Source organism: Cnephaeus nilssonii (assembly GCF_951640355.1).
Source record: "Cnephaeus nilssonii genome assembly, chromosome: 7".
Taxonomy (NCBI): domain Eukaryota; kingdom Metazoa; phylum Chordata; class Mammalia; order Chiroptera; family Vespertilionidae; genus Cnephaeus; species Cnephaeus nilssonii.
Genome location: NC_137078.1, coordinates 71166897 through 71179216, shown reverse-complemented (window position 1 = coordinate 71179216; position 12320 = coordinate 71166897). Strand labels below are relative to the sequence as shown.

Genomic DNA, 12320 nt, shown 5'->3' with positions numbered 1-12320 from the left:
TCCAATTTAGAATTCTAAACCTAGTCAAACTATCAATTAAATGTGGGTCACTTTTAGAAATACAAGGTCTCAAAATTTTACCTAAAATATCAACTTTTGGAAAGCTACAGGTAGATGTTTCCCCAAATAATGTGGGGAGTACGGAGGGAGGATGTGGGATCTAGGAAGCAAGAGATTCAACCAAGAAGAAGAAGCCTCCTGTGGTGGTGAAGGGAGAGCCCATGATGCGGGCTGGGCAGCTGGCCTTGCCATCAACCAGTCCGGGATGGAGCCGTCAAAAATCTGCAGGGACTTCTAGGCAAGTGAATCAGTAGACTACTTAATATGAGTGATTGTATTAAGAGGGGATTTACACAAATGAGGGAGAGTTTGGAAATAAGGGATACATTTATATAAAACTAAGCAAAAAATATAACATAAAGATTAAGTATTAATTTCAGGAAAAACACAAAGTTGTGCAGGAAAAAATATTAATCACAGCACACTGTGAATAGCATTTCTTTTGCTCTGATGACATAAAAATCCTTTCAAGATATAACACCAAAGCACAGACCACAAAAGAAATAAAGATAAATTGGGCTACAAAAAATAAAAACTGTCTATCAAAGAACACAATCAACAGAGCGAATAGGCTACCCACAGAATGGGAGAAAATATTTGCAAATCATTGAGATGATAAAGGATTAATGTCCAGAATATATAAAGAATTCCTACAACTCATCAACAACAAAAATCTAAAACAACTCAATTAAAAAATTGGCAAAGGACTTAAATAGACATTTCTCCTAAGAAGATATACAATGGCCAATAAGCACATGGAATGATGCTTGACCTTACTAATACAGGAAATGCAAATCAAAATTACAATGAGATACCACTTCACACCCATTAGGATAGCGTCTATCAAAAATAAAACAAAACAGAAAACAGCAAGTGTTGGCAAGGATGTGAAAAAAAATGGAACCCTTGGGCACTGTTGGTGGGAATGTAAAATGGTGCAATTAGTATGGAAAACAGTATGGCAGTTTCTCAAAAAATTAAAAATAGAATTACCATATGATCCAGCATTTCCCACTTCCGAATATATACCCAAAAGAATTGAAAGCAGGGACTAGAAGAGATTTTTGTATATTGATGTTCATATTACCGTTATTTATAACAGCCAAGAGATGGAAGCAACCCAAGTGCCCACCAAAGGATGAATGGATAAATAAAGGGTGGAATATACTAGTACATGCACTAGAATATTATGCATCCTTAAAGAGGAAGGAAATTCTGACATATGATACAATATGATATGAGGACGTCATGCTAAGTGAAATAAGCCAATCACGGTAGATACTGTCTAATTCCACTTATATAAGGTGCCTAGAGTAGTCAAATTCATAGAGACAGAAAGTAGAATGTGGTTGCCAGGGGCTGGGGACGAAGGGGAAAGGGGACCTACTGTTGAATGGGCATAGAATTTCCAACATGAAAAACAGTCCTGGAGATGGATAGTGGTTATAGTAGCACAACAATGTGAATGCACTTAATGCCACAGAACTTACACTTACAAGTGATTAAGACGGTAATTTTTATGTTATGTGCATTTTACCACAATTAAAAATAAAAGGACATTTTTAAACATCGCAACCATATTGGAAGGATGGGCAGAAGTTGACGCACAGGGGGTGAGTGTGTGGGTGTCTGCATGTGTATGTGTTCCAGGGTGCTGGGGGGTGTGACAGCTAAATCTTCCTCGTCATGGTGGGAGTCAACAGATACTGCCTGAGACCGAAAGATCGAGAAATAGAGACAAGTGTGTTATTTAATGATAAGGACATAAATACCAAAAGAATCAGCCCAAAGAGTTGAAAGTGTTTGCCTCTGGGAGAAGGAAATGGAGGTGGGGAGTGAATGACTGAAGTGTTCATAACCAGCCTTGCAGAGCTATTTGGTTCTTTAAATGGTGTGAAGTAAAACTTTGATAAGAAAATACGCAATAAAAATGAAACCAAAACAAAAGCAAACGGAAAATTGCGGAACCTCTCCTAGAAGGCCCTGTGACTCAGGCAGGGGGCACCCGGGGCCTGGCCGCCTCCAAGTCACCTTGAGAAACCTGTCATCCAGATTAAATGGGAGACACAGAGTGGAGACCTTGAGAGAAGCGGGGCCCATCTGGATGGACAGGGGAGCATTGTTTATTTGAATAAGCATACATTTATGTTCATGTGTATTGGAAAAATATAACTAGCATATCAAACATGTGATTTCATGGAGGTTATTGCTTAGGATAAAGCTAACTTTATGGATTGAAAGGATTTAAAGGAAAATACTAGGATGAGAGTAGAGAAGGTAAGTAGAAATGGAGATAAGGAAATAGTATGGCAGCCCAGCTGGCGGGGCTCAGTGGTTGAGTGTCGACCTATGAACCAGGAGGTCACAGTTCGATTCCTAGTCAGGGCACATTCCCCGGGTTGCGGGCTTGATCCCCGATGTGGGGCGTGCAGGAGGCAGCCGATCAATGATTCTCTCCCATCCTCTCTGAAAGCAATAAAAATATTTTTTTTTTAAGAAAGAAAATAGGATGGCAGTTCCAGGGGGAAATACTGACCTAGTCCAACCCCTCACACAGGGATGGGGACCCAAGCCCAGAAGGGGAAAGGGACCTGCCCAGTGTCCTACAGCAAAGCCGTGCAGCGGGCAGATGTGAGGCCTGCTCTCCTGCCAGCACACAGCCAGCAGGAAGGAAACCGGGGCTGCGATGGCCCTGATCTGCCTCTAGTCTGCTCTGAACTCTGAGACACCGTCACCCTCCCCGTTCCTGGGCATCTCCCTCTGTAGAGTGAAAGGGTTCGACAGCTAAAAGCAATAATGTCCATGATAGTTGTAGATAATCCTCGTGGAGTGCTTACTGTGTACTAGAAGCAACAATAATAACGTAATAAGCAAACACTTATATAGGGTGTGCTACGTATAGAAAACTCTCCTGAGCACTTTATACACATTAATTTATTTCATCCTCACTAATCCTATGGGATAGTGTGGCAGCCAGGCTCCAAGACGCCCACAGTAAATTTTGCCTCCTGGCTGTCACACTCCTGTAGAGTCCCTTTCCACACGGAATAGGACTGATCTGTGTAACCAATAGGACACGGCAGAAGTGAGGGAGTGTGACGTCCATGGTTAGGTCATAAAAGACGTCGTCACTTCCTCCTTGCTTTCTCTTCCTCTCCCTTGGATCAGTCACTGCAGGGAAAACTGGCTGCCATGTCGGGAGGACACGCACGCAGTCCCGTGGAGAACTATGTGCGCTGGAAAACGGAGTCCTCCTGCCAACAGCCAACATGAACTTGTCAGCCACGGGAGGGAGCCAACCCTCGGGCCCCAGGTAAACCTGCAGAAGATTCAGCCCAGCCAACACCGTGGCCAACTAAGCTGCTCCCCAATTCCTGACCCACGGACACTGTGAGAGATAATAAATGGCCATTGTTGTTTCAGGGTGCTACGTTTGGGGGTTGCTATTAGGTAACATTGTCATTCCTGTTTTATAGATGAGGAAATTGAGGTACAGAGAGTTCAAGTAACTTGTCTCAGGTCACACAGTTAACAAGTAATTTAAATCCTGGCAGTTTGTGTCTGTACAAACTTCATGGAATGAATTAGAATCCCTCTTTTATAGGAAGGAAGACACTCTGGAGAGGGAGAGAGATAGAGAGAGAGAGAGAGAGAGAGAGAGAGAGAGAGAGAGAGAGAGAGAGAGAGAATTGGGAATTGGCTCACAGTACAGCATGAAAGACTTGGACTGGACTTCTGTAACTGCAGGTAGCGAACAGAGGGAGAGCTCACCTGCCTTGAAGCTCAGCTGTGTGAACTCAGGACCCATGCCTGGCCGTGTGACGCAGCCTTGGGTGCCTGGGGGCGGGACTCTGATGCCCTGAGCAGCCCCCTCTCTGGGGCTCTTTTCACACTGTGCTGCCACTGTGTGATAAGACCGAGATCTCAAGGGCCGTGGTGGAGTCTAGTTCCTCTGTGCCCCTTGCCTAGCACAAGGCGGGCAAGAGCAGGCTGGGGGGCCCGGGGTGTATGCAGGGGCCCTCTGGCCCTAATCCTGGCCTGGGGGAGAATTCATATTCACACTTCCCTTTAACCAGTCATCACTGGGGACACAGCAAGAACCAGGATGACCCCGTTTCTGGCTTGAGGAGCTCCCCATTGGATGGAGGATTCAACGACGACAGCCCAGTGTGATCAGGGAGATGAGGATGCAGTGTTGTGGGGGCCGGTGCAGGAAGGACCTCTCTGGAGGAGACTGGAAGAATTAAAGCACTTAGATGGTGCCTGACCACCAGCAAGTGTACAATAAATATTTACTATTACTATGACTTGATATGATTTTCCTTCTCACTTGATTTCAAGTATTTAAACATCATTTATCTAATGCTTGTTATATGTCAAGCCTTGTATTTATCCTCTGAATATACGAATGATAAGACACAGTCCTCCTGGGGTACAGAAACCTTCAGTAAAGGCAGGAACAAACATTGGTAAAATGTGGCCTGTGCCAGGACCCAGAAATGCAGGAGAGCTGATCCCTGTCCTTGGGGAGATCACAGGCTGACTAGGGAGAGAGGCAAGTGGCCCAAATTGGGGGGAGGAGTCCAGAGAACCTCTGCGGAGGGGCTGTCGGGAGACAAGGAGTGCCCTTTTTGGCAGCTGGTCGTTTGTGAGACAGTATGAGAAAAGACCCCCTTTGGAGGGGAGGTCAAGGAATGCCTGGGCTCAATCTATATTGTTTGAGTGTTGAGAAGTCATCAGGGTTTTTTGAGCAGGGAATTGTGTTTGAATCATAGCAACATAACTAACAGTTACTATGCAACTACTGTATACTACATGCTGTGTATACACAATCTTATCTAATGCAATCCTCACAAAAACACCGTGAAGTGAGTACTGCCACCATTCCCATTTTACAGATGAAGAAACTGAGCCACAAAGGTTAAGTGAGTTGCTCAAGGTCACATAGCGAGGAAGAGAAAGAACAGGCTTAAACCCAGGCAGTCTAACCCAGACCTCATGCTCTTAATCTCTCGACCTTGCTGCCTCTGAACTTCAATCTACATAATTATCTTAGAACTAGAATGAACCTTGGAAATATCCCATTTACCCCCATTTTGCAGATGAGAAACTGAGGTTCAAAGATGGGGACTAACTTTCCTAAGACCACAGAGAGAAGAAGGAGGGGCTGAGCTGGGAGGTCAATCTGGCCTGCAGGAGGGGCTCCATCCTACACTCCACAGTCCTAGGCATCCTGCCGTCCCAGCAGGCATCCTTGTGCTTAGAACAAAACCCAAACTCCTTACGGGGGCCTGTAAAGCCTTCATGTGATCAGGCCTTGCAGCATCCCTCTGACCTCACCTGGTCACCACCCTCTCCTCATCACCAGGCTCCAGCCCACCTCAAGGCCTCTACACTGCTGTTCCCTCTGACAGGAATGCCATTCCACCTGATTACCATGTGGCTGGGCTCTGTCTTAGTCTGTTTGGGCTGCCATAAAAAAATACCATAGACTGTGTGGCTTATAAACAACAGACATTTAATTCTCACATTTCTGGAGGCTGGGAAGTCGAAGATCAAGGTGCCTGCAGATTTGGTGTCTGGTGAGAGCCCAATTCCTTGTTCACAGACAGCCCTCTTCTCACTGTGTTCTCATGTTGTAGAGGGGCCAGAGGTCTCTCTGGGTCTCTTTATAAAAGCACTAACCCCTTTCACGTCCTAGTGCCTCCCAAAGGCCCCATCTCCATATGCCCTCACATTGAGAATTAGGTTTCAACATGTGCATTTTGGGAAGACACAAACATTCAACCTATAGCAGTCTTGCCATTCAGTGAAATGTTCCTCCTCAGAGAGGTCTTCCCTGATCACCTCGCACATAACCATGTTTTATTTTTTTCATAGCAGTTATGATGGTCTGAAATTATCTTTTTTGTTTTCTTGCTTTTGTGTCTGCCTCTCCCAACTAAAATGTCAGCTACAGGAGAGAAAGGAGGGACCTCATATATTTCTACACTGTATCCCCAGGCCTCAGACAATGCCTGGCACATAGTAAGTGCTCCACACGTTTTTGTTGAAATCATACCTGTATTTCATTGTCTGCTGATGGTCTGTCTCCCCACCAGTCAGAGAGCTCACAGGGGCTGGGACCATGTCTGGTTCACCTTGGCACCACCTCTAGGCCCAAGACAGGGTTGGCACAGAGCAGGGCTGGAATATGTTTGTTGCATGACTGAATGAACAAGGGTAGAAGGGGTAATGGCATGAGTACCTGCTGGGCTCTCCGTAGGGTGGCCACAGCCATTGCCAAAGGGGCTGCCCTTTGTGGGAAGTAATAGGGCTCAAGAGGCTGTTCATGAAACAGAGGGACTTCCAGGCCTGGGACTAACACCTCCTGAGGCCCCATCTTCCGCCCCTCTGCAGTGGAAATGAGAGGGCAAGAGGGGAGGGGTGGTGGACCTACACTGGGCTTGGGCTCCTGTGAGTCTGTCTCTTTTAGTGGCCTATGCCCTTAAACAGCAACAACCTAATCCCGGGTCTTCTCTCTGCACCCTGCACCCTGTACCCTGGCACGGGTGAGGTGGGCTGTGACTTTCCAGAGGTGGGGCCTTCTCATTCCTGCAGAGGCCTTGTCTCCTATGGGCAGGAATGACAAGTCCCTTCTGTGGAGCCCACGGTCCCTGCCCTTCTCTATCACAGCAAGGTCTACCCTGATGTCCCTTCTGATTGTCTACCCTCTGCCCCACTCCCTGGAGAGTGTCAAATGAGGATGAATGATTAAGTCTGTGCACCAGGCCCATCCTTGGCCATGGTCACATGAGCAGGTAGCTTGCACAGATGTACTATACATGGACGTATTAACCAGCTTCACGGATGTGTAATGTCCGGGTTGGAGCTGCTGAGGCACGCAGAGGTCCAGCCCCACTCCCTTACCTTCTTCCTGACCATGCACATCCTGGTACCTAAACTCCTCTCCACCACCACCTCAGCTCCACGTGCCCACTGCACGGACCTGTGCACACAGGGACACATCTCCCCTCCCACCCAGATTCGCTCCTAGGCTTCCCTCAGCCTCCTACCAGCCTGCCTCCTCCTCCAGGCAGCCTGCGCTGCTTCCTCTGGAGTATCTGCTACCTCTGGGAACAGTGGCCTCATCTGGCTCACCCCAGCTTCTGCAGCGCCCAGCACGCGGCCTAAGCAGGGTCACCGAGCCTGCCTAGGGAGGAGTGGACCAACGTGAGGGAGAAGGGAGAGGTGGCAGCAGCGAGAGGGACGCGGGGCGGAGGCGGCAGCGGGAGGGGGCGCGCGCGCCGGAGGCGGCAGCCCAGGGCCGGGACCGCGCGCCCAGCCTGAGCCCGCCCCGCCGCCGAGCGTCACGGAACCTGCTTGAAATGCAGCCGAGGAGCCGGGGCGGGCGGCGGCGGCGGCGGCGGCGGCATCGGCAGCGGCAGCCCCGGCGCCGCGGCAGGAACTCGGAGGGCTGAAGCGCGGCTGCGGCAGCGACACGGGGTGTGCGGGGCGCTGCGGCCGGAGCCCGGGGCCCGCCATGGGCCGCCCCGAATGGGGCGCGCTCCGGCCGCTGGCGCTGCTGCTGCTGCTGCTGCTGCGACTCCAGCATCTCGCGGCGGCGGCGGATCCGCGGCTCGGTAGCCAAGGTACGTGCGGCGGGTCCCGGGCCAGGCTCTGCGCCGCCGTGGCCGCCAACAAAGCGCGGCCTGGCGGCCGGGGAGCGGGCTGCACCAGGGCCACCCAGCCCGGGCCTGGCCGAGGCGCCCGGGTAGGAGAGGCTTCTCTGGACCCAGTTATCTTTTCATTTGTCCCCCGCCCCCGCGGCTCCCTGTGGTGTGGGCTCTGCCCTCGGCACCTGCTCTTGGGGGATGGACGCAGGGGGGCCCCGGCGGGCCGGGAACTTTGGGGGGGGGGTAGTCATTGATGATTTTGGGTGAGCTATAAGATTCTTGTCGTTGACACGCGCTCCGTGGCGGCGGTGAGCGGAGCCGGGCGACTTCCCCGCCTGACAATGCGTTTCCGGGGACCCCTGCGCGCTGCCGAGCAAGAGGGGCTGCGAGCAAGAGGGGCTGTGCCCGCAGCGCCCAGTGCATGGGTCTTGGCGTGCTTGGGGGCTCCCTGTAGGACGTGTCTGCGTGGATCCTTGACTCTGGGCCGAGTGTGCGGGCGAGTGTGCCTGAATGGAGGGTACGCCTAAGTTGTTTGACACCGACTGTGTGTGCCTGGCCTCGTCGTGCCAAGGAACTGCCTGCCATCCCAGGACCCCTCCTCCCCTCCTTCCAGATCGAGGGTGCCCGAGGTGCCCGGGGTTGCTGCATCGCCCCCGTTCCTCCGCCGCAGGAGACCCTGCCCCCTGCCTGGACTGCAGGGTCCGCGGTCCGTCTCACACCCCGTCTCCCGCGCAGGGCTGGCCAAGGAATGCGAGGAGGACCAGTTCCGGTGCCGGAACGAGCGCTGCATCCCCTCTGTGTGGAGATGCGACGAGGACGATGACTGCTCGGACAACAGCGACGAGGACGACTGCCGTGAGTGGCCGGTGGGGGAGGGCGGGACGGCGGGGGACGCCATACTTAGCGCGCACGTGGCTCAGCTGCCGCCCAGCCACCTGCGTGGACCTCACTCCGGCAGCCGGGCAGCCGCTGGGCACCGCCTCCCTCGGGGCCGTGGGGCTGAGCGAGCCGCTGGGAGCTGGGCTGCAGGCGGGCCCTATTGGGGTCGGGGCGGGGCCCGGGGCGCCGTGGCCCTGGAGGAGGGCACGCCACACCCGGTGGCTGAGCCGGAACTGTGGGCGAGGACGCGACCGTCCCTGCGCGGGTCCAGCTTCCTACGAACCGGCCGGCCTCCAGGGCTCCAGCCTCGGCTCCACGGAACGCGCGGCTTTTTCAAAGTTTCCCACGGCTCCAGGCCTAGCCGCGCTCCTTTACTTCCTCGTTTCTTTTTTGTGAATGAATGGGCTCCCCAGGGCCCCTGATTGGCTGGGCCAAGACCACCCCATAGGCCTAGGCCCCCGTGGTCTGAGCGGCCAATCGTGGTGAGGAAGGGTGTGTGGTTTTCGGGGTGCAGTGGGCGCAGGGACCTTGCCCTGGCCCCGCCTTGGCCACACCCCTACGCTCACCCGGCGGGTAGTAGTTGCAGGCGGACCCAGAGCTAAAGCCCGCTGGTTTTCTGCCTAGTCACAGGGAAGCCCTTCTGTGCCACTCTCGTTAGCCGACCTGGATCTCCAGGCAGACCGCCTGGGGCATGAGTCATGGTATAACCAGACAACCAATGGGTCTTGGCTGCCTGTCACTACATGAGCCAGTTAAGCAGAGACGGGGCTGAATCATATATGAGCATTTATTCCAATGATGCGGGCAGTATGGGGGAGCAGCGGGTCATCCACAAAAATCTGCTCTCCCCTCCCCATACGCCAGCTGCTTATATTGGGTAGAAGGGCACAGATTATGTGGGAGAGTAAGAATTACAGGCCTGGGAAAGGAGGCAAGGTATAATGGTTACAGGTAGCAGGCAATGCGGGCTGGGGGGCGTTGCAGAAGATGGATGCCTCCGGGCACCTCAGGGACAGGCAATAGGGCCTGGGGGTTTCAAAGGGCAGGTGCCTCCAGGACTAGATTGTTTCAGTCACGAGGTTGTAAGTCTTTCCATAATGGTAGGCAGTTCTTGGGAAAGGAGGATGGACTGCATTCCGAGGTTAGCTCCCATCTCCCAGGGTATACAGCTCTCAGCCACGTTAGAATGTGCTTCCTCTAATTAGAACAGAACCATCACGGTTAACAGAGTGTAATTAATATTTCTTATAATTGTAGCTAGTCCCCAATATTCTATTTCTGCCCCTAACCATGGGGCAGACCAGGAAGGAGGGAGCCAGGAGGAAGAGTTTGTTTCCCGGAAGGGACCCGAGGGTCCCGAGGCTGCATGTGAGCCCTGGCCGTGTGTTGGCTGCAGGTGATCTTTCCTGAGTTTGGTGTTTGTACTCCGGGGGCAACTGCTTTGGGAGTTCCTTCCTGGGGTGCACGCTGTTTCACATGTCTGTGGGACCAGAAGTGAGTTAGCAGGCAGTTGCTACGGTGGAGTGTAGTTCCAGGAACAGAAAAAAACAGGATTTACAGTAACAGCATCAGGTGGCCATTCATTCTCTGTTACTGGGTGCCTACCGTGGGCAGGCACTGGGGCACTAGGAGAGCAGGCCCACCCCCCAGCCAGGGGAACAGGATCTGCGGGAGGAGAGCAATGGGTAGACAGACCCTTAGCTCCACACGGTGGCAGGGGTAGGGTGGGGTGGGGTAGAGGGAACACCTGGACAGGCACGATCTGTTGAGTCCTCAAGGTTTTATTTTGTTTTTTAAATCCTCACCCGAGAACATGTTCATTGATTTTTAGAGAGAGGGGTTACATGTTCATTGATTTTTAGAGAGAGGGGTTGGAGGGGGGGGGAGAGAGAAACATCAATGTGAGAGAGGAATATCAATCGGTTGCCACCCTAACTTGCCCCAACCAAGGATAGAACCTGCAATCTAGGTATGTGCTCTGACGGGGAATCGAACCCATGGCCTCCTGGTGTATGGGATGATGCTGCAACCTACTGAGCACACTGGCCAGGGCAAGGTTTTTGTTTGTTTGTTTGTTTGTTTGTCTGGGTTTGCCAGTCAGCCTCTGGGTTCATTTTCTCTGACCCAACCCACAGTTGGCTCTGTGACTAGGGCACATCTTTTCCTCCTGCCTCAGTTTCCTTCCCTGACCATGTGGGCTAATGATTCCTGCTCTGTTTTTTGTTTTGTTTTTAAATATATTTTAAAAATTGATTTCAAAGAGGAAGGGAGAGGGAGAAAGAGATAGAAACATCAATGATGAGTCATTGATCCCCTGCACAGCCCCCACAGGGGATCGAGCCCACAACCTGGGCATATGCCCTGACCGGGAATCAAACAGTGACCTCCGGGTTCATAGGTCGACTGAGCCACGCCAGCTGGGCTCCTGCTCTGGTTTTGAGGACCAGTTCTAGTAATGTAATTGGAAGTAATGAGACTAACTCGCTGACCATTAGCTGTGTGCCAACTACTATGGCTGTGCTTATATAAACTCCTTTAATCTTCAGATTAGTCCTATTTTACAGACTCTACAAACAGAGGTGCTGAGAGATGAAGTTACTCGCCCCACAGCTACTGAGTTACTAAGTAGGAGCTTGAATTTAAGCATCTGACTCCAGGGTTCTTAGACTAATCATGACTCGACCATTATCCAGTGCTACTGAAGTTATGAATATGGCTGAGCTGGGGTAAAATATTATGAGTCTCATTGTGGGGAGTTGGTCTCTGTGGTCCCTTTACAGCTGAGGATGAAGCAAGGAAATAAAAACTACATTTCTGACTGTGGCCAGGTGGCTCAGTTGGTTGGAGCATCCTCCTGTACACCAAAAAGTTTTGGTTTCAATTCCCCATCAGGGCACAAACAAAGGTTTTGGATTCAACCCTGGGTTGAGGCAAGGGTGGGAGGCAACCAATCGCTGTTTCTCTCTCTCCCTTCCTCTTTCTCTCTAAAATAAATCAATAAAAACATATTGTCTGTTGAGGATTTTTAAAAAACCTGAACAGCCCTGGCCCAGTGCTGGTTGAGCATTGTTCCATGAACCAAAAGGTCGTCAGTTTGATTCCCAGTCAGGCCACATGCCCAGATTGCAGGTTCTGTCCCATCAGTATACAATAGCAGGCAACCAATGGGTGTTTCTCACATCAAAGTTTCTCTCTCTCCCTCTCCCTTCCTCTCTCTCTAAAATCAATTAAAACAAACAAACAAACAAACAAACAAAAAACTCCTGTATTTCTGGTCTAGTTATACCTTATCTCCCTGATTCTTTCTAATAGCAATCTTCCAAGAGTGGCTGTGAAGAGCAGACCTTTTTCTTATCATCCTGTTTGTAGGTAAGGGTCTGGCTCAGAGAAGCTGAGTGACTTGCCCACGATCACACAGCAGACAATGACAGAACTTGGTCAAGACGTCCACCTGCCTCCCAGCTCTGGGGCGCTATTTGCTGGGGGTGGGGAGTGGGGTGTGGAAGGATCTAGGAAGGTGACCCAGGTGTTTGAAAGTCATACTCTGAGTGTTGAGCCTGTTGCTTTTCATCTTTATGCGAGGCTCTGGGCAAGAGGAGTGTGAAGTAGTGGGTGGCTGGGTGGCCCCAGATGGGACCAGGGGAGATCTGATGGCCAGTCTGGGTTCCTGATTTCATCCTGAGACAGAGGGGGTGGAGTCGTAGGCAGAGAGGGGAGAAAAACAAA

General features: G+C 51.3%; 1 protein-coding gene across 11 annotated transcripts in view; it reads left to right on the top strand.

The window, feature by feature from the left end:
* Positions 1 to 7405: 7405 nt before the first annotated feature.
* The window catches only part of LRP8 (LDL receptor related protein 8), a 75712-nt gene continuing 70797 nt past the window's right edge, over positions 7406 to 12320 (top strand). For 3 of the 11 annotated variants that reach the window (XM_079778307.1, XM_079778315.1, XM_079778313.1), the window contains exons 1-2: positions 7416 to 7691; positions 8451 to 8570. In XM_079778307.1, the coding sequence (XP_079634433.1) occupies positions 7583 to 7691; positions 8451 to 8570 (229 nt within the window). In that variant the 5' untranslated portion in view covers positions 7416 to 7582. Of the gene's footprint in view, positions 7692 to 8450; positions 8571 to 12320 lie in introns of all 11 variants that reach the window. The other 8 variants (XM_079778305.1, XM_079778306.1, XM_079778309.1 and 5 more) reach the window with 6 other exon arrangements.